Source organism: Scyliorhinus torazame, chromosome 13, assembly GCF_047496885.1.
Source record: "Scyliorhinus torazame isolate Kashiwa2021f chromosome 13, sScyTor2.1, whole genome shotgun sequence".
Classification (NCBI taxonomy): Eukaryota; Metazoa; Chordata; class Chondrichthyes; order Carcharhiniformes; family Scyliorhinidae; genus Scyliorhinus; species Scyliorhinus torazame.
In genome coordinates this window covers 199,833,461-199,858,510 of record NC_092719.1, presented here as the reverse complement: position 1 = coordinate 199,858,510, position 25,050 = coordinate 199,833,461, and the positions used below count along the sequence as shown (strand labels likewise).

At 45.2% G+C, this 25,050-nt stretch overlaps 1 protein-coding gene across 4 annotated transcripts in view; it reads right to left on the bottom strand.

Moving 5' to 3' along the window:
• Positions 1-858: 858 nt before the first annotated feature.
• The window catches only part of LOC140388518 (copine-9-like), a 604,903-nt gene continuing 580,711 nt past the window's right edge, over positions 859-25,050 (bottom strand). For all 4 annotated transcript variants that reach the window (XM_072472866.1, XM_072472865.1, XM_072472867.1 and 1 more), the window contains 2 exons: positions 7,183-7,256; positions 859-3,047 (listed from right to left, as the gene is read on the bottom strand). In XM_072472866.1, coding sequence (XP_072328967.1) covers positions 2,856-3,047; positions 7,183-7,256 — 266 coding nt within the window. In that variant the 3' untranslated portion in view covers positions 859-2,855. The remainder of the gene's footprint in view (positions 3,048-7,182; positions 7,257-25,050) is intronic.

Sequence of the window (25,050 nt, the reverse complement as noted above, 5' to 3'; positions counted from 1 at the left end):
CTGATGACATTCTTTGTGTCGGAGGTGAATAGAAGGAAAGAGATTGTCTTTCCTCAGAGGACCAAGAGGCCCTTCAGACAAATACTGAGACCTGAATGCGGTACCAGAATAAGTTTAAGGATCTCCTTAATTGGTATTTTTCACATGCCATACCCTACCAACTGTTCCAGTCACTGCATCCCCTTCACTCATCCACCAGCAATCTATATCAATCATAACTCATCCTTAACAAGCAAAATTTCAGAAGTGTGAACCTATCACATTATTTAATGCTCACTTACCTTTTCAAATCAAAGCACTATCATCACTCATTGTTTAAATATATATATAACTTATGACATAGCATTTCAGTGAAGTTAGAAGCACCATTTCAACTTACCTTTCATATAGTTCCCAATTCTTAACTATTATTCACAACACCTCTAAGCTGGTGTGAAGCACATCACCTTCCAAAATTGCCCCACCTCCTTGAAAATTGCAGGTCTGAAATGCCCACTTCTGTGAAGGTATTGCCAACATCGAACAACTGGCTGCAGGTTCACGATGTGCTCCCCCCCCATTTCCTTCACTGATGACAATTGCTGGCACTGGGAATCTTGGAATTGGCCCTGCCTGCCATGTTTAAAGATCACCCAACACGATTCAGCCCTGCAACAGGATGGGAAAACCCTGCTCCTAAAGGTCAATGACTGCATGAGGGAGGGTAATCTTCTGGCCTTTAGAAAGCTTCAAAATAATGTATTGACATAGCTGCCGTCCATTCCAGAGTTTGCATGTGTCTGCAGAAGATGGGTGAGGATAGGATTGAGTGTGCATGTTGTGACCCACTTTGCTGGAATAACCTGCTCACGCTCTGTCTACACACGGAGAATGTATTTATGTCGATTTGAAACCCTTCAAGATAGGGGAGGAAAAACATTTACATGTAATTATTTGCACTTCCCTTTACATAGTTTAATACATTCTTAATGAAAAACACAAATATTATTTGGCATGGCCTTTGAATTGGCATTGTATTGATGTTCTACATCATGGAATGACAGGGAGCTATCACCAGAGCTGTACTTTTACCAGGTCAATCACAGATCTCCCTTTCCTTCATTTCACCATGTGATCTGATTTACATCAGTCTCATTAGCAGGACAATACTGAAGGTTTAAACTGTACATCCCATAATGCTCTTTAGCAGTATGAAGCAATCTGCACATGCAACTATTCATAAAACAGCATGCTCCCAGAATCATAGTCCTAAAGTAGAAATGGACCCGAAAGGCATTTGTCTGCCACGGTTGTCAATAAGCCACAATTCAAAGAACATATTGTCGGAAACTTTGAAAGCAAACAGTGGGTCTAGACAACCTTGGTAGATAGCACAGTGGAGTTCCAACATATATGTCATAGTAAGATTACAAGTGTGGAGCTGTGGCTTTGCATTTCATGAGATCCTAATACCTCTAAACCACCAGAGTGAGTGAGTTTAACCAGGGGTTTCTCCATAGAGAGGGAAGGGCAGCTCTCTGCCCTTGCGTAGTGCAGCTAATTGAGAAAGGAGGAAATTTAAGATAATGAAGTTGTCACCACCACAAAGTTTATACAGAGTACTGGCATGCCAACAAGGTTTAAACCTGAATGGCTTGGCTAATGTTTGTACTCATGAATCCCCACGTGACTAAGTGTCACTTTGGAGCAGAGAGAATGGTCATTCGGTTTTCCAACCAAGGAGAGAGATTCTTTCTGAAAATCCACAGGAGGTGTAAACTAGGGGGCAAGTCAACCCAATGTCATTCCTATATAACACGCAGTGGTTGGTTGTACAGATGGATACATACAATGTGTTGGGGATGAAAATATAACATGTAGGGACGGGGGCGGTGTGGTGGGCGAGGGTTGGAGAAAGGGAATGCGGTCGGATGGGAGTTAGCACAGGCGATGGTAGAAATCCAGTGAGAATATCAGAGTCTTCAACAATATTAATAGAAGGCGACCAAGGAGAGTGAAAGCACTGATGAAGCCCTACTGCAGTTGGACTGGGAGAAAGACGGCGAAGGTGCCACCTAATGAATACCTTCCCAAGACGTGTGCCGTATGAGATATTTGGATCAACTTCCGTGCGTGTTCAGCTTGGATTACTATGCAGAGAGGCACTGTTTACCTTCTGGAGTTTGAACTCTCAGCTCGTGCTTTCAAAGTTTACTGATAAGAGGACAAGGAAGAGTTTGGTCCACAAGGTTTGAAGTCAATTGTACTAACCCGCTTGTAAATCTGAATTATGCATCGTCATTCAATAAGGTTTCCCTGTTCTCTAGAACACATTGATCTCAATGAAGTCCAAAATCACTGCTAACTTATCAAAACAATAGACAAAGAATTTGAATTTCCTCTTCTTCAAACACTGGTTTGCCGTGCTTCAGCGATGATGGTCACGGATACCATTGGCACTAAACCAAATATAAAGATAACACTGGATAAATGTTGAAAGCACATTTAAAGGCTTTTAGGATATGGGAGCATGATCATTTCAGGCTGCTCGGAGCAGGACAGAGTTAAGCATGTAATGATATTTTGTCAGACTTGGGAACAGGGGAGGTTGCAGCTGTTACAGTGCCACAAACTCAAAATGACAGATGGACCTCATCCAGCAAGTTTCCATTATTTCCAATCAGTCAACCATGAACACGATGGTGACATTAGCAGCTTGAATAAATACGGCCGATGTCTCAACAATGGAACAAGAGAGTGTTCAATGCCTGTCCGTTCCTCTTGCTCTCACACACACACACATGTACAGAAGTTCCGATAGGAATTATATTAAAAGCAGTTTGTAAATACACTGATCAGGGAGAGGGCGAATTTCCTCAGATCCTCGTGTGAAATGACTGTTGTGAGGCAGATGTGTAAGAGGGAGGTGCTGGCCGTGGCTTTATGTCTCTTGTCTTCATGTAGGAGAGCAGCTGGTCCGGGATTTCTGCTAAAACATCCTTGGCAAGTCGGGCCATACTCAAAACCTGATTTCCAGATCGATCGACATAATCGCGGAATGGGACAAACTGAAAGAGAGATCACGGCAAGCGGGGTAAGAATGGTGCCATTAATGTTATCAAACAACATGACAAGAGCATCCTTATAGGAGATTTGAATATAGAGGCTGACATTGCTTTATTTCATTTCATGTCCTTTCTGATTCCCTTTGCCTGGTGGTAAGTGCAGACTTGGTGTTGTCATCATCCAGGGGTGTCCTGAGGCCCTTCCCCCACACCTCCCTGGGTTTGCTCAGGATGTCGCAGCAGAGAGTTCTAGAAGAATCTTAGTACAGTGTCTTACCCCTACAGGTGGGATTAGGGTGACTGCTGGTTGGAGTTACCAATTTTAGTTGCATGTCTTCTTGGAGGTTTCATCATGTGACCACCGGCCTTCAACTGCCCCACCCCCACACTCAACACCTGATTGGATAAGTTATGGCTGTCGGTCAAATCAACCAATTTCCCCCTTCCTTCACTTTTCTACCTGTTTAAAGAAAATTAAATACTCCTGCACCTTTGTCCCCTGGACAGTTAACAGAATTGTCCTGAAGATTAATCCTCGATTCTTGGAGAGGCCAGGACAATTCTAGTGCAGGTTAAAGACAATAAAAGCAATTTTCAAATTTCTTCTGCTGAAGATCTCAATCTCCAGCGGGCAGTAATGCAGTATGCAAGTGACCCAGTGGGAACCAATAGAAGATAATCTGGTTTATTATCGATGAATTATAGAATGACACAGAGCTGATGAAGGCCACTCAGCTCATACTGTTTCTTTGCTAGAATTAATCCCACTTCGCTGATCTTGCCCTACAGCCATGTATTTTTCCCCTTCAATTATACATTCAATTTTCTTTTGAAAGTTACTGTTGAATATGCTTATTTTCAAGCAAATCACAACTCATTGTGAAAACAATGCTTTCTCATGTTGTTCTCTGGTTCTTTTGCTAGTCATCTTATATCAGTGTCCTCTGGTTGCTATCTTTTCACCTTTGGAAACCATTTTATTACGCACTCTGTCATGATTTTGGGTGCTTCTCTCATATGTGGAACTGAGTCCACAAAAGATCAGCCATGATCTCATTGAATGGCGGAGCAGGCTCGAGGGGCCAGATGGCCTACTCCTGCTCCTAGTTCTTATGTTCTTATATGTCGTCTTCAACTTCTCTAAGAACAACCCCAACTTTTCCAGTCTTTCAAGGTAACTGAAGTCCTTCATCCCTGGTATTATTCTAATACATCCCTTCCTGAAACGCAGTGCCCAGAACTGAACATAATACTCCAGATGAAGCCTAACTAGTGTTTCATAAAGGTTTTGTGTAACCTCCTGGTCTTTGTACTTTGTGTCTTTATTAATAAAGCCAACTATTCCAAATGCTTTTTTGAATAGCCTTCTGAACCTATCCTGCTAACTTCAAAGGCCTGTATACATACAAAGAGGTCTCTGTTCCTACAACCCTTTAAATTGTACCACTCAATGCATTTCTCTTCTCTTCAATCTTCCTACCAAAATACATCACCGCACTTCTCTCTGGTAAATGTTATTTGCCGATTGTCTGCCCAATTCACCAGTCCATGTCCTCCTGAAATCTATTATTATCTTTCTCTGGTTTATTAAGTACTGTATTGGTGCTGCTTCCTGTTCAGAAGTGGAAAAAAATTTTGCTTCCAATTTCCACTCCTCTTCCATCTTCACATGATCCATCTCTAGCATTTCCCTTTGCTTCCTTGACTTCTCTGTCTCCATTTCTGGTGATAAACTGTCTACCAATATTCATCGTTAATCAACTGACTCCCACAGTTACATTGACCACAGCACCTCACACTCTGCTTCCTGTAAGGACTCCATTCCATTCTCTCAGTTCCTCTGCCTCCATCGCATCTGTTCCAATGATGCGACCCTTCAAAACAATGCTTCCGATGTGTCTTCTTTTAAACTGAGCCAAGGTTTCTCCCCCACTGTGGTCAACAAGGCACTCAACTCTGTCCGACCCATCCCCTCACCTCTGCCCTCACCCCTTCCCCTCCCTCCCAGAACCATGATGGGGCCCCCTTGTCCTCGCTTTTCAACCCAGCAGCCGCCACATTTAAATGATGATCCTCCACCATTTCTGCTAACCCCAGCATGGTGTCGTCACCAAACATATCTTCCCTTCACACCCATGGTAGCATTCCATAGGGACCATTCCCTCTGTGATACACTGGTCCATTCCTCCATTACCCCCAACTCCCCATCCCCTTCCCATGACAACTTCACATGCAATAACAGGATGTGTAACACCTGCCCCTTTATCTCCTCCCTCCTCACTGTTCAAGGTGCCAAACATTGCTTTCAGGTGAAGCAGCGATTCTCTTGCACCGCCATCAATTTAATCTACTGTATTCGCTGCTCCCAATGCAATCTTCTCCACATTGGGGAGACTAAACACAGACTGGGTGACCTTCTTGCGGAATACCTTTGGTCAGTCCTGTCGCTTGCCATTTCAACTCAGCATCCTGCTCTCATGCCCGCATGTCCATCCTTGGCCTGCTACAATGTTCCAGTGAAGCCCAACGCAAACTGGAGGAACAGCACCTCACCTTCCGATTAGGCACTTTACAGCCTTCCAGACTCAGCATTGTGTTCAACAACTTAAGACCATGAACGTCCTCCTCTTTATTTAAAATGTTATTTTTACCCCCAATCCCCTTTCCCTCACAGGGCCAACTGTAACTTATTCTTAGGTTTTGCTTTCACAGAGCGCTGACCATTATTCTGCTATTAACACATTCTGCTGTCTTACCGTTATGCCACTATTAGCACCTTCTTTAGTCTTTAACACTGCCATTAACACTTCCTTTGTCTTATGCTCATGACATTTCCATCCAATCTCCCAAGCTCCCACCTATTGATGGAGTTCAATTTTGTGCCGCCTGCTCTACCCCCTCTTAAACAGTAGAAAATCCGTCACTTTCTCTCATACAGACTCAAAGCGTTAACTCTGTTTTTCTCTCTCCAGAGATGCTGCTGGACCTGCGAGGTTTTTTCAGGATTTCCTCTTTTTACTTCAGATTTCCAGCATCTGCAGTATTTTGCTTTTATTTTAGTTGATTATTATCTTCCTCATTGTTTACTACTTTTCTGAGTTTTGCGTCATCTGCAAACTTTGAAATGATGTCTTGTGTAGCCAAGCCCAGGTCATTCACATATAGCAAAAATAACACAGCCCCTGATACTAATCCGTGGAGAACATCACTGTGTACTACTCTGGGTATAAAATACAACTTTTCTTTATTTGTTTCTGTCTTCTGTTCTCTTAACCACGCAGCCAATGTCCCATTAATTCCACAAGCTTTAACTTTTCTAATAAATTAATTATACGTGACTTAGTCAAAAATCTTTTGGAAGTCCATCAGCGGGATTCTCTGCCGGCGGGGTTCTCCGTTGCTCCGGAAACGCACTCACGTCCGTGGGTTTCCCAGCGCCATGAGGTGGCCACATTGGGAAATCCCATTGGCAGGTGAGGGGAACAGAGAATCCCATTGCCAGCGAGGGCGTGTCGCCCAGGAAAATGCGGCTGGTAGACCGGAGAATCACGCCCCTTATACACAATTAAAAAAAATAATTTAGAGTCCCCAATTCATTTTTTTTCCAATTAAGGGGCAATTTAGTGTGGCCAATCCACCTACCCTGCACATCTTTGGGTTTGTGGGGGTGAAACCAATGCAGACACGGTGGGCTAGACAGCTGGTTTATAATGCAGAACAAGGCCAGCAGCGCGGGTTCAATTCCCGTACCGGCTCATTAACCAAATAGGCGCCGGAATGTGGCGACTAGGGGCTTTTCACAGTATCTTCATTGCAGTGTTAATGTAAGTCTACTTGTGACAATAAAAGATTATTATCATCTGCAAACTCCACAGTGACCCGGGGCCAGGATCAAACACAGGTCCTCAGCGCTGTGAGGCAGCAGTGCTAACCACATTGCCACCGTGACGCCCCATATGCACAAAATTTACTCCACTACCTTCATCAGTCCTCTTTGTTACTTCCTCAAAGAATTCAATCAAGTTAGTCAAAAATGATTTGCCTTTAATAAACCCTTTCATTTATTTGTCGACACATTTCCCAACATCAATTCATTTTGTCTCGTATTGTTGCCTCCGAAATTTTCCTCATCACTGACCTGGACAATGTCACGTTCTGCAATACGCCCACGAGAGGAGATCCGAACTTCATCTCCATCCAGTTCCTCCATAGCTGCAAAAAGCAGGGAAAATAAAGGATTTTGGTCAAAGGTCATAGAAAGGAATGCATAATACCAAGTATAGTGATTTTACTGCAAAATTTATGAACAAGAATATCCAATATCATATTTGTTTGTATTTTACAAACCTGCCGCATACCAGGGTCACAGTGTCATATGCCACAGGCAATGCAGCAGCAAAGACAATGCTGATAGCAGATCTCCAGATACAGTAAATTATATCAGCAGTCAGCGGAATGCAGTTAGCAATTTAATGTTTGTATTCAATGCAAAACTTTTTTTTTAGAAAATATTTTATTGAGGCATTTATAATTTTAACAATTTTCAACATCAACTTTCAACCAAAACAAAAGCCAACAATATAACCAACAACGCCCCCCCCCCCCCCCCCCGAGCATAAACCCCAGCTAACATGGCTTACACAAACAGTGCCACTTTCCCCAGCCACTCCTCCGTCGGTTCTCCTGACCGTACTCGTATCTCCCAAGCCTCCCTTTCCCCCCCCCCCCCCCCCCATGCTGACAGCTTAATTTTTCTCAAAGAAGTCGGTGAACGGCTGCCATCACCGAGCAAACCCCTCAAGGTTAATTTAATTTTTTCAAGCCTGAGAAACCCCGCCATGTCGCTAACCCATACCCCTTACTTCAGGGTTCCGAGTCCCTCCATCCTAGTAGGATTCGTCTCCGGGCCACCAGGGAGGCAAAGGCCAGGACGTCGACCTCTCTCATCCCCTGGGCCCCTGGGTCTTCGACATGCCAAAGGTCGCCACCTCTGGACTCGGCATCACCCTCACTTTTAATACCTCTGACATGACGTCAGCAAATCCCAGCCAGGAACCCCTCAGCATCGGACATGTCCAAAACATATGAACATGGTTAGCAGGAACCCCACACAGTGCCCATACCTATCCTCCGCTTCCTCAAAGAACCTGCTCATCCGGGCCACAGTCATATGTGCTCTGTGCACCACCTTAAACTGCATCAGGCTGAGCCTGGCGCACGAAGAGGATGCATTAACGTGCCTCAGGTCCTCTTACCATAGCCCTGTCTGCAACTCCCCACCCAGCTCTTCCTCCCACTTTCTCTTTACTTCTCCTATCGGGGCTCCCTCACACTCCAACAGCTCCTTATATATCTCCAAGACCTTCCCTTTCCTACTCCTACTCTCATCACCACCTTATCCTGTAGCCCCTGGGGCGGCAGGTGCGGGAAGGTCGAAACCTGCCTCCGCACAAAATCCCTTACCTGAAGATACCGGAACCCATTTCCCCCTGGCAACTCAAACTCCTCCTCCAGCTCCACCAGGCTCGGGAAACCCTCATTAAGGGATCCCCGAATCTCTGGATCCCACCCGCTGCCACCTCTGAACCCCCCATCCAGCTTCCGCGGGGCAAGCCGATGGTTATCACATATTGGTGCCCACACCGACGCTCCCTCCAACCCCATGCACTGCCTCCTCTGTCCCCACACCCCCAAGGCTGCTACTACCGGGCTTGTGGAGTATCGAGCCGGCGAGAACGGCAGAGGTGCTGTTAACAATGCCCCCAAACTCATGTCCTTACACAATGCCGCATCCATCCGCTCCCACACCAATCCCTCCCCCATTACCCGCTTCCTGACCATATTCGCCGCCCAGTAATAGTTAATAAAATTCGTAAGAGCCAGAAGCGACCTCCCCCCGCCCAGCCACACCTTTTTCACCCGCGGGGTTCTACCCACCCAAACAAATCCCAAGATCAATGCATTTACTTTTTTATTGAACGCCTTGGGGATAAAAATTGAGAGACTCTGAGAAACAAACAAAAACCTCGGGAGGATGTTCATTTTAACTGTCTGTACCCGCTCTGCCAATGACAACGGGAGCGCATCTCACCTCCGAAAATCCCCCCTGATCTATTCTACCAACCGACCCAAGTTCAGTTTATGCAGCTGGTCCCACTCCCACGCCACCTGGAGACCCAAATACCGAAAGCTCCCTCCCACCACCTTAAATGACATCTCACCCAATCTCTTTTCCTGCCCCCTCGCCTGGATCGCAAAGACCTCACTCTTACCCATATTCAATTTGTATCCCGAAAACCGGCCGATTTCCTCAAATATCCCCATATCCCTCCAATCCGCCCCCCCCCCCCCCCCCCCCAGCGAGTCCGACATGTACAGAAGTAGATCATCCGGGGAGAGCGAGACCCTGTGCTCCACACCCCCAGCCAAACCTTCAACGCTCTCATTGCCAATGCCAATGGCTCTATAGCCAAGGCAAACAACAGTGGGAAAAGTGGACACCCCTGCCTCGTTCCCCGGTGCAGCCTGAAATAGTCTGATCTCATCCGATTCGTCCGCACACTCGCCATCAGTGCCTGGTATAGCAATCGGACCCAGTCCACAAATCCCTGCCCAAACTCAAACTGTCCCAGGACCTCCCACAAGTATTCCCACTCCACCCAATCAAAGGCCTTCTCTGCGTCCATGGCCACCACCACCACCTCAACCTCGCACCAATCTGGAAGCATCATAATTACATTAAACAACCTCCTAATGTTGGTCGCCGAATGCTGCCCCTTAACGAAGCCAGTCTGGTCCTCCCCTATTACCCCTGGGACACAGTCTTCAATGCTCGTGACCAGGATCTTCGCCAATAGTTCGGCATCTACATTTAACAGTATGACCCACAGTTTACCGGGTCCTTAACCCGCTTTAAAATGAGGAAGATAACGCCTGCGACCACGTCAGGGGGGAGCACTCCCAAGTCCCTTGCTTCATTGAAGGCCCTTACCAACAGTGGTCCCCAAACCCCTTAGACCGTCTTGTAAAATTCCACAGCGTACCTGTCTGGTCCCGGGGCCTTGCCCGATGGCATCGCCTCCAGCCCCTCTACTACTTCTACAAGCCCAATTGAGGCCACCAGGCCCTCCACCAGCCCCTCATCAACCTTCAGGGACTCCAACCCTCCCAAAAACCGCTTCATGTCCTCTTCCCCAGCTGGAGACTGGGACTCGTACAATTTACTATAAAACTCCCTAAACACCCCATTCACCCCCGCCGGGTCCTTGACCGTATTCCCACCTGTGTCCTTCACTCAGTGCAAACATAAACCCCATTCTTGTAGCCAATGGTAACAGCCAAGAGTCTGGATGAGTACAAACTTGTAGCCATCCAGTACTTTTTTATCCATTTGCTTTCCTCATCTCCCTCAATGATTTAACTCTCTTCAAAAAGGGTGCCAGTGTGGACAAAATGAAGCCACGGAAATTATACTGAAACGACTACACGATGGCATCAATAAGTTCCATCCCACCATCAGACTCACCGTGGATTGCTCTCCAAAATCGGTTGCATTCTTGGACACACTCATCTCCATCAAGGACGGTCACCTCAGCACTTCGCTTTACCGCAAACCCACGGATAACCTCACGATGCTCCACTTCTCCAGCTTCCACCCTAAACACATTAAAGAAGCCATCCCCATGGACAAGCCCTCCGTATACACAGGATCTGCTCAGACGAGGAGGAGCGTAACAGACATCTACAGACGCTGAAAGATGCCCTCGTACGGACGGGATATGGCACTCGACTTATTGATCGACAGTTCCAACGTGCCACAGCAAAAAACCGCACCGACGTCCTCAGAAGACAAATACGGGACACAACCGACAGAGTACCCTTCGTCGTCCAGTATTTCCCCGGAGCGGAGAAACTACGACATCTTCTACGCAGCCTTCAACACGTCATCGATGAAAATGAACATCTTGCCAAGGTCATCCCCGCACCCCCACTACTTGCCATCAAACAACCGCGCAACCTCAAACAAACCATTGTTTGCAGCAAACTACCCAGCCTTCAGAACAGCGACCACGACACCACACAACCCTGCCATGGCAATCTCTGCAAGACGTGCCAGATCATCGACATGGGTACCACCATTACACGTGGGAACACCACCCACCAGGTACGCGTACATACTCGTGCGGCTTGGCCAATGTTGTCCACCTCATACGCTGCAGGAAAGGATGTCCCGAAGCGTGATACATTGGCGAGACTATGCAGACACTGCGATAACGGATGAACGGACATCGCGCGCCAATCGCCAGGCAGGAAAGTTCCCTTCCAGTCAGGGAACACTTCAGCAGTCAAGGGCGTTCCGCCTCTGATCTCCGGGTAAGCATTCTCCAAGGCGGCCTTCAGGATGCACGACAACACAGAATCACTGAACAGAAACTTACAGCCAAGTTCCGCACACATGAGTACGGCCTCAACTGGGACCTTGGATTCATGCCGCATTACATTCACCCCCCACCATCTGGCCTGGGCTTGTGAAATCCTACCAACTGTCCTGGTTTGAGACAATTCACACCTCTTTAACCTGGGATTACCCCTCTCTCTGGATTTGTAAAGACTTAATTATCTGCAGATGCCCACATTCAAAGCATTGTCTTACATCTTTGACTTTGCCTATATATATGTTTCTGGAACCTACCTCTTCATTCACCTGAGGAAGGAGCAGTGCTCCGAAAGCTAGTGATTTGAAACAAACTTGTTGGACTTTAACCTGGTGTTGTAAAACTTCTTTCTGTGCTCACCCCAGTCCAATGCCAGCACCTCCACATCATGGAAATTATTTGGTCAGTGATAGTGCGTAAAATTGCCTTCTGTTTCAGAATTTGCAGCTAAAATGCTATGAACTAATGTTATTTTGTATTTCACACAAACTGAGGACATTACGCATAATATATAATGAAAAACCTTACATCAGTGCACATACTGTTATAAATTCCAATGTCTGGGCATCCAGAGGGTGGTCGGGCAATGTAAGGGGAGGGAGGGAGCATCGGGTTTCGCTGTGTGCAGATGACTTGCTGCTGTACATTTCATAGAATCATAGAATTTACAGTGCAGAAGGAGGTCATTCGGCCCATCGAGTCCGCACCGGCTCTTTGAAAGAGCATCCTACCCAAGCCCATGCCTCCGTCCCATCCCTAAAACCCAGTAATCCCACCTAACCCCTTTTTTGGACACTAAGGGCAATTTATCGTGGCCAATCCACTTAACCTGCACATCTTTGGACTGTGGGAGGAAACCGGAGCACCCGGAGGAAACCCAAGCAGACACGGAGAGAACGTGCAGACTCCACACGGGCAGTGACCCAAGCCTGGAATCGAACCAGGGACCGTGGAGCTGTGAAGCAACTGTGGTAACCACTGTGCTACCGTGCTGCCCTCCACTGTGCTACCGTGCTGCCTTATTTTAAATCTACTGGAGTGTATGAATACGATTAAGGGCCTGTTGGGGAAGTTTGGTGCTTTTCGGAATACAAATTTAATGTGGCAAAAAGCAAATTGTTTCCCATGAGCGCTCAGGTGAGGAGTGAAAATTTGTGTGTCCTACCATTTAGGCTGGCCAGGAGCAGGTTTAGATACTTGGGCATTCAGGTGACCCACGACTGGGCCACGATGCACAAGTGGAACCTGGCCAGCTTGGTGGAGGGAGTGAAAGGAGATCTTAAGAGGTGGCATACCCTCCCGCTGTCACTGGTGGGGAGGGTGCAGCCAGTCTTCCGAAGTTTTGTTTGTTTTGCAGTTCCTCCCGATATTCCTGCCAAAGGCGCTCTTCCGAAAAGTGGACAGGCTAATTTCAGCATTTGTGTAGTCTGGCAAGACGTTGCGGATCCAGAGGGTCTTTTTTACAGTTTCACAGAGCGGATGGGGGATGGTGCTCCCAAATCTGCTATACTACTACTAGCCGGCAAATGTGGAGAATGTGCGGCAGTGGTGGCGGGAGGAAGGGGCAAAGTGAGGTATCTGTTCATGGAAGGGAGGTTCCCAAGTTTGGGAGAGTTACAGGATACCAGTTGCCGAGGAGGAATGAGTTCACGTATATACAGGTGCGGGACTTTGTGCATAAGGAGCTACCCTTGTTCCCTCAACTGCCGTATCATACCTTGCTAGATTGGTTGTGAACACAGGAAGAGCTGGGAGAAGGGAAGATTGCGGATGTGGTTTGTGGACACAAAAAAGGCACCAATTGAAGAGATAAAGTGGAAGTGGGAGGAAGAGCTGGGAATCGAATTGGGATGGGGGGTTTTGGAGTGAAATTATGCACCTGGTGAATGCAACGTCATCTTGTGCTAGGATGAGCCTGGTCCAGTTTAAAGTAGTGCATAGGGCTCATATGACATGGGTTCGTATGAGCGGGTTCTTCCCAGAGGTAGAGGATAAGTGCGAAAGATGTGGAGGGGGACCAGCAAATCATGTCCATATGTTTTGGTCATGTCCAAGATTAGTGGGTTTTTGGTGCCCGAATTTTGAAGCACTGTTGGAGATTGTGGGGGTCACTGTCCCCGCTGGTGGCGATCTTCAGAGTTTCGGAGCTGCTGGAGGTACTGGATGGAGGCCAATGTTGTGGCCTTCACCATTCTGATTGCCCAACGACAAATCCTACTGGGAGCCACCCAGAATGTTGGCGTAGTTGGGGAATGTGGCAGAGTTCCTTAAGTTGGAAAAATTTAAGTTCACTCTCAGAGGGTCAGAGAGGGGGTTCTTTGTAAGGTGGAGAATGTTCTTGTCCCTATTCGAGGACTTGTCTGTCGCCAGCGGGTGGGGGGTTGGAGGGAGGGAGGGAAGAGGGAAATTCCGAGGTCTCCAGTTAGAATATAAACTTGTCATGCTGTAATTACACCCTCCTAAAGTTGGTGGCGCTGTGGAATCTGCACCGGCTATCTCCACCATTGCTGCAGAGAAACTCCTTGGGGTAGACATTCATCCTGACTTCCAAGCATATAATTAGTGTTGAAGATTGACCAATCATGAGGGAAACCACCCAATTTTCATTTTCATTAATCTCATTACATCCCAGAGCACCTCACAGCTAATTAAGTACTTCTGAAGTGCAGTTACTGATACATGAAAATATGGCATTTCAGTTGTGTGCAGTGAGGCTGCACAACCAGCAATGAGTTAAATGACCAGATATGTTTAGTGATGTTGGCTAAGAGATGAATGCCAGACAAGTCACCGAGAGAACTTTCCTTGCTCTTCTTCAAACAGGGATCTTTTCTATCCAGCTGTGAGGGAGGCGGGGCTTCAGTTAAAAGCCATACCCCAAAGAAGGCACCTCTGCCGGTGCAGCAGTGCTTGGGTCATTTGCTTAGAAGTCTGGTCTGGGGCTTCAAACCACGACTTCTGGTCGAGAGAGGAGAGTTCTGCCACACAGTCAAAGGTATTAAATTGAAGGTGTATCAAATTTGTGGAGACAACGTATGACTTTAAATGGGGACCGCATTATATCAACACAACATGGGGCAATAATCCACCACCTTTTAACCCCACTTCACGTGAATACTACACTTGGTTCTAACTCTGATAACTTTGCCCATCGCCAGCAGGTACTTCTAGGCCGAAATAAAATAAATTATTAACGTCAAACATTTTAAACACTTTTTTTTCCTATTGAATTCTAATAAGAAAAAAATAGCAGTAGAGTGTGTAACGTTTCTATTTAAAAAATGTGATTGCAATTAAAAAGACAATTTTTTATTTTTATGCTATTAAAACATGAATATATAACAAACACCTGCACATAAGGGAATTAAGATGGCCTCAGGTGAGTCAACCACTGATGTTTTTATTTTTACTTTCATCATCTTTCATCCTTGAATGACTGAATATTTTAATGAGGTGTACTGCAATGTTACATCGAATGTAAAAAATAAGCAATCTTTAGTCGAAGGATTTATTTATTACTGTATTTAGTAATCAGCACTGCAAGACCAATATTCACATACTTTATTTGGTTCCATTAGGTCACAGAGATATTCAGAAAGGCACATGGGGAAACTTAGGTAAGACTAATGCATTTTGGCTGCATGCCAAGAAGGAAAGTCCCAGGTTCAATCCCTGCTTTCAGCCAGAGCAGCCGTGGGGAATTCTAATTGGATTCAGTATCCCTTAGCCAATGAACAGGAAAAATCAATCCAGTGTGACAAATGCAGGATTTGAGATATATTGGATTATAAACATTTGGCAATTTAAGGGGGAACAGCCTGTGTTTGACTGCAGTCATCACGTTTTGAAAAGAATCTTGTTTTGCAAGACCAGAAAGCTTTTACGAGCCAGACATGAAATTGAACGGAGTAAAAATAACCTGGGCTAATACACTGTTGTTTGACTAGGGGGAGTCCCTGACGAGTTAAAGTGTTTTCAGCCTGGGGAGTTTATTTCTTTTCAGCTTGGGGAGATGATTTCATTGCTAGGTGGAACTAAGGCATTCAGACATTTTGAGAAAGGGCGGCATGGTGGTGCAGTGGTTAGCACTGCTGCCTCATGGCACCGAGGACTCAGGTTCGATCCCGGCCTCGGGTCACTGTCCACGTGGAGTTTGCACATTCGCCCCCACAACCCAAAAATGTGCAGAGTAGGTGGATTGGCCACACTAAATTGCCCCTTAATTGGAAAAAATAATTGGGTAATCTAAATTTATTTTAAAAAAAGGATAAACTATCTGATCATATCAAATGAAATTAATATCTCTTCAACTTACTAAATACACTCAATCAACATTTTTAGGTCTTGTGCCTGCTTTCAAAATACACAATTTTTGTGGGCCTCTAGTGGGACAGCCTTAACTTAGCTGTTGGCATTCTTGCATTTCCTAATCATAATAAAATAACCCTGTTTAAGATATGGAACAAATGGATTATGAGACAGACCAAATCTCTACCTTATAAAACTCATAAATAGTCCGTAATTGATTGAAAATTTAATGAACTCAACCTGACAACACTATGGACTTTAATACAAAATGTTGAGGGCCATAGATCTTTCATTTTTATTCGGCAAATTAAGGAGACTTGTATTTTGCAAAGATTTGTAATTATTTGTATCCTAGATGTTCATAGTTTTACAATCCTTTTATTATTTTGTACTGCATTTTTATTTTAATGATTGCCTATGACTATGTTATGATATTAATCTTTATTAGTGTCACAAGTAGGCTTGCATTAACATTGCAATGAAGTTACTGTGAAAATCCCCTTGTTGCCACAGTCCGGTTCCTGTTCGGGTACACTGAGGGAGAATTCAGAATGTCCAAATTACCTAACAGCATGTCTATCGGGACTTGTGGGAGGAAACCCGAGCACCCGGAGGAAGCCCACGCAGACACGGGGACAACGTGCAGAAACCGCACAGACATTGAGCCAAGCCGGGAATCGAACCCGGGTCCGTGGTGTTGAGAAAAAACAGCGCTAACCACTGTGCTACAGTGCCACCCATGAATCATCAATACTGATTTTATTTGTATCGTCATCACAATGCGACATCTGCTGACATGATGATTTTTCAATGAACCAATTACCTATCCAGGGTATCAGCTGTTAGTTTTATTCATTTACGGGATGTGGGTGTCGCTGGCTAGGCCCGCATTTATTGCTCACCCCTAGTTGTCCTTCAGAAGGTGGTATTGAGCTGCCTTCTTGAACCACTGCAGTCCATTTGGTGTAGGTATACCCACAGTGCTGTTAGCGAGTGAGTTCCAGGATTTTGACCCAGCGACAGTGAAAGAATGGCATTTTCCATGTCAGATGATAACTGACTTGGGGAGGTGGGGGAACCTCCAGGTGCTGTTGTTCCCAATGTTACTGCTGCTATTGTCCTTCTAGATGGTAGTGGTCGTGGGTTTGGAAGGTGCTGCCTAAGGAACATTGATGAGTTATTGCAGTGCATCTTGTAGATGTTACACACGGCTGCCACTGTTCGTCAGTGGTGGGGAATTGAATGTTTGTGGATTGGGGAGCAATCAAGCAGGCTGCTTTGCCCTGGATGGTGTGAAACGTCTCGAGTGCTGTTGGAGCTGCATTCATCTACGCAAGTGGAGAGCATTCCTTCACACTCCTGACTTGTTGAACAAGTTTAGGCCAGTCTCTGATGTTTCCTGCAGTGCATTGTTGGTCGCTATCTAGACTTGCACGTGAGCAAAAAGAGCACATGGCTGAGGTAATGAAGAGGTCCACATTACCCAAGGAATTATATCCTACCATGTATAGAATAGATTTATAGAGTTTTGCAGGATAGAAAGGGACTACTTGGTTTCTGAAAGAATTATCTATTTAGTTCCATTCTCTGCCCTTTATTCATATTTGTACTGCTAAGCGATTAGTGAGCTTTACTTCCACGACAATGTCTGTGGACAGCATTGCATATCCAGTCAACCCTGGATTTAAAAAATCCTCCGAGCGTCCCCTTCATGCTTTTATTGATGGCCTTATATTTATGCCCTCTAGTTACTGATTACCTTCCAGCGGAAATATTACCTATTTACCTTCATAAAATCCTTCATAATGGCTGCCCTCAAGAGAAGAATGCTGGGCCAAAATAAATAAATTGGAGGGCTGTGTTCTGCAAGATAAACGTTAACTGTCACGGCCAAGTTAGAAAGATCAATTACCAGTTAAAGATTCTGACCACACGCCAACATAACTTGGTTGGGCAGTAGAACCTCTCTATTTGTAGGTGATTTGGTAATGGCGTTATTTCACTGCATTAGTAATTTAGAGGTTTGGCCCAACAACCGAGAATCAAGAGTGCAAATCCCACCGTTACAGCTGGTGAATTTAAGTGCAATTAATTAAATATAAAACTAGCATCAGAAATAATGACTACCGGGTCGTGGTTCTCTGTGTTCTTTAGGGAAGGGAATCTGTCTGACCGACAAGTGACTCCAAACCCACAGCAATGTAGCTGATTCTCGAATGCGCTCTGTAATGGGCTAGCAAACCACACGGTTACATTCAAGAAGGTATTTCGGGATGGGCAATAAATGCTGGCTGTACCAGTGATGCCCATGAATGAATGAACAAATACCTTTTTAACAAGAGTGAAAATGTTGGCACTGGATTTGCTACATAGCTATTAAAAAGCAGCGTCAAACAAACAATGCTCAAGGGAGAATAAATTCCACCTAGACTAAGAGAAACAGACAGCAAAGCAAACATCATTAGGAGTTACTCAGTGATCCCAGGGAGACAAACCTGGGTTGAGAGCTTTGTGGGAGCATGACAAATACACACAGCTGGTGCAAATGGAAACTGTCCAGGAAGTTTGCCTCTGGGGTATCTAAGAGCTAGTCAACTTGGTTCCTTCCTAATCCTTCTGTCATATTATGAAACCTCCTTAGGGCCGCAAGTTTGTATAGTCTGTGTGAATCTGCGCACTCGCAACCCGACAGATCTGCTCATCAGAGAATCACCAGCACTGAAGCAGCAGGTCACAAGCATCGCGGCCCTGCAAGTGAGAATAATTCATAGTGGATGGTTTGTCTTCCCAAGGTCTCAGACCCTGTCCTCTTCACATCCTAATAGAATTTTATTTCTTGGCAGAATGCCAAGTGCTCGACATTGGAACCAGAAGAAACCTGGTTTAAGAGGGAACCCCCCCCCCCCTTTTTGAAAATCAAACAACTGTAAAGAAAAGGACTATTTTTTAACAACTTTCTGGTTCTTTTCATATTCTTATTTTGTGAACATCCTTTACTCATCCTCCCTTCCCCTTGTGGGAATATGATTCCATTATAGTAGGTGTCCGATGATACTCCCTGCAAGTTAACACTCATCACAAGCTATTTTTTGACAGTGAGAGTCAACACATTTTGTGACCCAAAGAGGGATCACAGGTGAGCTTAGCCCTGTCTGTTACACAGAAAGATGTACCAATAACATAATCTTGTTTAGCTAAATCAGCACAGATAAAATATGAAATCAGGGACCTCCCAGCATTGCAGCCCTGATGTTGACTGAGGCAAGAGTTTAAAGCACGGAATTATGGTCAAGAAATCTAATAGTATGGGTTTCTACAAACATTGTGAGTTTTAACTTCAGGGCATTCTTTAATTTCCCCCCCTGGTTTCCCACCCAACACCCAGCCTGTTTAGGTATAGCAGAGTATGTTGTGTAGATGGATGGGGGAGTGGAGAGCTGAGGGTGGGATTTTCCAGTACCCGGGACCGGAAATTCCTGCCCGAGGTCAATGCACCTTTCAAAGGTCCATCAAATTATCCGTCCTGCCGGGACGATTCCCACGGCGAGCAAGACTGGAGACTTTAGGTGACTGTGTGGAGCTGGAGTAATCCTAGAATCCCTAAATTGCAGAAGGAGCCCATTCGACCCATCGAGTTTGCACCGAACGTATGAACGAATACCTTACCTATGGCCACTCCCCCGCCCCATCCCCGTAACCCCACCCAATTGTTGGACACTAAGGGGCAATTCAACATGGCCAATCCATCTAACCTACACATCTTTGGTCTGTGGGAGAAATCCGGAGCACCCAGAAGAAACCCACACTGACACAGGGCGAACATACAAACTCCACACAGATAGTCACCAAAGGTCGAAATTGAACCCGGGTCCCTGGCACTGTGAGGCAGCAGTGCTAACCACTGTGCCACCATGCCATGGAGGAGAAAGGGATAGATTGTGCAGAGTAAGTGGGGCATGGAAGAAACACTCTTGCTCCTCCTGGACTACAAGCAGTGCTGTATAGGCACTAACATGATGGTTCGAGCACTTCTGGGTTTCCCGGACCATAGTAGTTACAAAATAGGAATTAAAGTAAAATATTGCGGTTGCTGGAGATCTGAAGAGTGTGGGTTAGGTAGAGCAAAAAGGGCTCATGGATTGATTATAGAGCAGGTTAGAGGCCCCAACCTCTAGCCTATCTCTGATCTTCCCATTTTGCTCCAAACGACCCTCTCCCTTTTTTCAACAGCATAAAACCCGTCACATTTCTGCCTTTCTGCAGTTCCATAGAGGAGCCATGTGGGCTGGAAATGTTAAGTCTTGTTTCTAGATTCATGAAATATAGGAATCTTGTTAAAATGGAAGCACTCAGCACATTTAAAAGTTTTACTGACAGGCCCTCCTCCTCTTGAGGACAGATTAGTAATCTACCTCTTGTCCCACTTCCATTAAAACTAAAAATGTTTGGATTTGATCAGATTTGAAACTAACTGAACCAACAAGAAGGCCGTTTGGTGAATGTCGTAATGCATGCACAAATGCCGTATTAGCTGTGTTGCCAAACTTCACTGAGGCAATCAGAGAAAGCTTGCCCATCTGACAATTCACTCCCAGCTCACATTCCTAATCAGAGCCAAACTGGGACACTTAGAGTCTGTTCCATGTGCCTTAGTTATTGTTAGCAAGGAGTGCGGGAAAATGTCACTGTCCCTCCAGGATGAACCCACTTCTTTAGCAGAACTTCTTCCAATGCATTCACTTGAGGGAGCTTCATACATAAGTCAGGTGGCCCTTGGTGCTACAAGCTGGTCCTCTGGCACAGCAGATACCCTCAAATAAGCTTCATCTCGGGTCTTCACTGCTCCAAGGGAACCATCCCACTCAACCCCATCTCACTCAGGGAGCTCATTGTAGGAGTGCCAGGTCAGGAAGGAGATTAAGCAAATTAACTGGCACAAGTGCAGTCCCACTGTCAAGTTACTTCAGAAAGGGAGAGTGGATTTTATTGAGAGTTCCTGGTTGCTTTTAAAAGTAAAGAAAGCTTGACTTGTGATCAATGCAGGTTCATTTCTGTGTCTGCTTTCAATTTTTGCTAATTGGCTGACAGCAAAGAATTTTGGAAGATGCAAAGAAAACAAGCCGCTTTGTGAGCGCAGTTGGAAAGAGAGAATAGAAAGACGAGAAGTGAACTTATTTGGTGAGTCGGTTTCTATTTCCTGAAAATTCTCAGCTATGAATTGTGCTCCTTCGCATGATGACTGTCCATCATGGCAAAAATCCTGGAAATGGATGAAATTTCTAAGCCCCACCCACAAATCTGGGCATTTGCCACCTTTTGGTCGGAGGGGGGGGGGGAAGAGAGGGCTGGTGTCAGGCAGGAATTCGTGCATGCAAGATTTAGAGAGGCAGCTGGCGATTTAAATCACCAGCTATCTGCTCCTGGTGACTTTTAATTTCTCAACACTAGCTGTGTGAACCCTGGAGTGCGCAGAGCAGACAGGGTAAGAGGAGGTCTGAACTGTGGTGGATTCTTTGGATAGCTACGGTTACCCCTTTGGACAGAGTTCCAGGACACCTATGGGAGAGGTAAGGCACCCTATATGAGAGGTAAGACTCTCTTTGGGAGAAGTAAGTGTAATAATTCAAACAGGCACGGAGTGAAAGGCCAAACTGGTTTATTTTAAACTGAAAATGAAGTTGCTACTGAGGCACACAAAACAAGCATCTCAGCACAGCACCATGAGGAACATTTAAAGGTCCTGCTAACGAGTCCCAGCTGGACAGGCTTCCACCTCGTCAGCACGGCAACTCATATTCTACGAAGCCCATAGAGAGATCAATCAGCGATCACCCATGGTCCTCGTGAGGATTATCAGAGTAAGACCCTTTGGGATTGTTAGAATTAAAGAAGCTTATATATTTTTTCACGCAGAAGCTAATTGGAACTGTCAAGCTGTGTAGGATCGTCAAAACTGTCCAGGAAATGACAAAGCACACCAGGTGAGTTGATATGGAGGGGGTAAGAGCAAAGGGTGATGGGAGTGGAGTTTGAGGTAGTATAAGTTGGCATTAAATTGGCATAGGGACTATGTGGGGCCATGTGTGGTGGAGTACGGGGTGGTATAGTTTGGCATGGATGGGCTGGGGGGGGGGGGGGGGTGAGCTATTCTTTAGTTTTATTAGTTTTTATTTATTTAACAATGCCATAGCACGAGGCAGCCCATCTCAGGAACTGGCAGCCATCATCCTCACTCTGGGGTCATCCACCCAGACTCCTATTTCAGAACCCACTACCCTCCCCCACTGCCCAAAGGTCTGACCTGCGAGTGGCCATTTCGAAAGGTCAGACTCTGCCGATCCAACCTGGAATGGAAGTCTGTACCAGTGAGTGCGTTTATTGTCTGGACCTCGTGCTTTCTGGCAATTGTTCACATCTGTATTTATGAGAATCAAAATTTCTTTTGTGTAGATTGATGCATATACAAGCTGCGGTAGTCACCACTAGTGGTATATTATATGTATTACGACACTGCCCACATATTAGAGGTACAATGGTAAATCCCTGCCTGCTGGCTCCGCCCAGCAGGCGGCGTATAAATGTGTGTGCTGTTCTGTGCTGCAGCCATTCTGGTTCCAGCTACAGGAGGCACGTCTTGCTCAATAAAGCCTCGATTGTTCCACCATTCTCGTCTTGTGGTAATTGACGGTGCATCACCAGCCCCGCACAAATGTGCACACAGTGGACAGCAACAACAGACTGAGTGAGGAGCAGCGACAGGTGATCGTGCCAAGGTTGTAGATTAATTGGAGTCGTGTATCAGTTGTCAATCATACCTGTAAAATGGTAGAGTCTGGCTGGAAGGCAGCCAGACTGTCTATTCGTTTGTCAAAACAGTCACACAGAATTGACAAGCGAAAAGAAAAAAACAGCAGCTTGTCCCTCCAACCTCACACGACAGCTCCAGTCAAAGTGGTTCAGCAGCCCCAGGCTGGGAGCAAACAATTCTAATTAAACCACCTAAACACTATTGTTATTTGAGGGAGAGCTTCCAACTGGTTATACCTGCTGCTCAGAGAGAGGAGAAAGATATTGTGCACAGAGGGTTTGCTTCCAGGGTTTCCGTGAACTTCAAAGACAGGCTGGATTCTCTCACTGATTTAAAGTGAGAGTCATGTCCCCAGTTCCAAACTAACTGCAGAAACTTTAGTGAGAAGTTATTTATTAAATAATGCTAAAGGAGTTGCAAAATGTGCAATGAATGGTGGAAGCGAGGCAAATTAATGGAGAAATAGAAGATATCAATAGGCAGTAAAGAGAGTTATAGAAGCAATACTGCAAGGTAGAAATGAGATTAAGGAGATAAAGGATGATGTATGTAGGATTTTCAGGTATATTGTACACCCACAGTGCGGTTTGGGAAGGAGTTCCAGGATTTTGACCCAGCAACATTGAAGGAATGGCAATATATATCCAAGTCAGAGTGTTGAGTGACTTTGAGGGTAACCTCCAGGTGGTGGGGTTCCCAGGTATCTGCAGCTCTTGTCCTTCTAGATGGTAGCGGTCGTGGGTTAAGAAGGTGCTAAGGGACTTTGGTGAGTTACTGCAGTGCATCTTGTAGATGGTACACACCGGTGCCACTGTTTGTCGGTGGTGGAATGTTTGAATATTTGTGGAAGGGGGAGCAGTCGATCGGGTTGCTTTGTCCTGGACGGTGTTGAGCTTCTTGAGTATTGTTGGGCAAGTGGAGAGTATTCCATTGCACTCCTGACTTGTGCCTTGTAGATGGTGGACAGGATTTTGGGGGGGGGGGGGGGGGGGGGGGATCAAAAAGTGAGCCACTACTCGCAGTAGGATTCCTAGCCTTTGACCTATCCTGCGAGCCACAGCATTAATATGGCTAGTCCAGTTCAGTTTCTGATCAATAGTATCAACGTATTTGGTGAAGTAAGGGTTAAAAGCCTGGGTTAGAGTGTGTTTGAAGTGATGTTTTAAAAGAATCTTGGTTTGAAAGACAACAAAGCTTTTAGGAGCCAGAGGTGCAATTAACCATCACAAAACACTTGGGCTAATGCAATTTTGTTTTGATTGAGGGGATTCCCTGGGGAGTTAATTAGATCAGAAACACCAATATTATATTTTAATTTTGTAAAACTGTGAGGAAAGGATGCTTTGCTCCAGGACTGATTGCACAAATAAATAGGGATGTGGTATATTAAAGCAAACTTTATTTCTAACACAGTATTAAAATCGTTAATGCCTCACCAAAAAATAACTTACAATTACCCCTTAAGGGAGTTAATTAGTTTTCAGCTTGGCGAGATGATGTCACTGCTGTGTGGAGCAAAGGCATCAGGCCTTTTGAGAAAGCATTTTTAGTTCAGTTCTGTTCAGGACAAGAGGGAGCTGAAACAGTCTAGTTGAAATAGCTTTTAAAGACATACAGCCAGAGTTTATGCATGGGTGTGACAGGAGTCAGATCTTTTCTGTAAAGTAGTGTCAAGAGATATCTCATTCTCAAAGTATATCTCTGTAAAACAAGTATTCCTCTGTGCCATTGGTATTTAAGGTGGATAATGGGCTGAGATATTTTATTTTCTTGTTGTTTAAGTGGGAATAAAGATAGAAATTAAGGGTGTTGTATTCTCTGTATTGAGTAGTCTTGTTTAAGGGGTAATTGTAAACTATTTTTTGGTGTGGCGTTAAAGATTTTAGTACTGTGTTAGTAATAAAGTTAGCTTTAATATACCATATCCCTATTTCTTTGTGCAATCACTCCTGGAATGAGGTATCCTTTCCTCGCTGTCTCACAAAATTAAATATTGGGGTTTCTGTCCAGTATCCTAGCCACTGTTGGGGTCTGGCCTGAAATCGTAATAAAAGAAACAAAGCATATATACGGCATGAAAGTCAGAGTGAGAAAAAGTCCAGAGAGCAAGTGATAGTTGCAAACTGGCACAGAGTGTTAAAGAAACAGTGACAGGGACAGATTGGAAGAAGAAAGAGTTGTGAAGGTGGGAGCAGAAGATGATCTAGAAGAGAGGAAGACAGAGTGAGAACACTGATGTTTTGGCTATGCTAGGGATGGCTGAAATGATAAGGCAAAAATGTCAACAAACTTGGTTGAAAACATAAAAGTATCTGAATGTCGATGGTTCAACATGGCCATCACAAAGAAAAGATCAAAGATTTCCAACTATCACTGTAAGCCTAAATTTCACTTCTGGCAGAGTTTAGAGCTGAATGACTACAGGTGACCTTGAGGTAAATTGGCATGGAAGTAA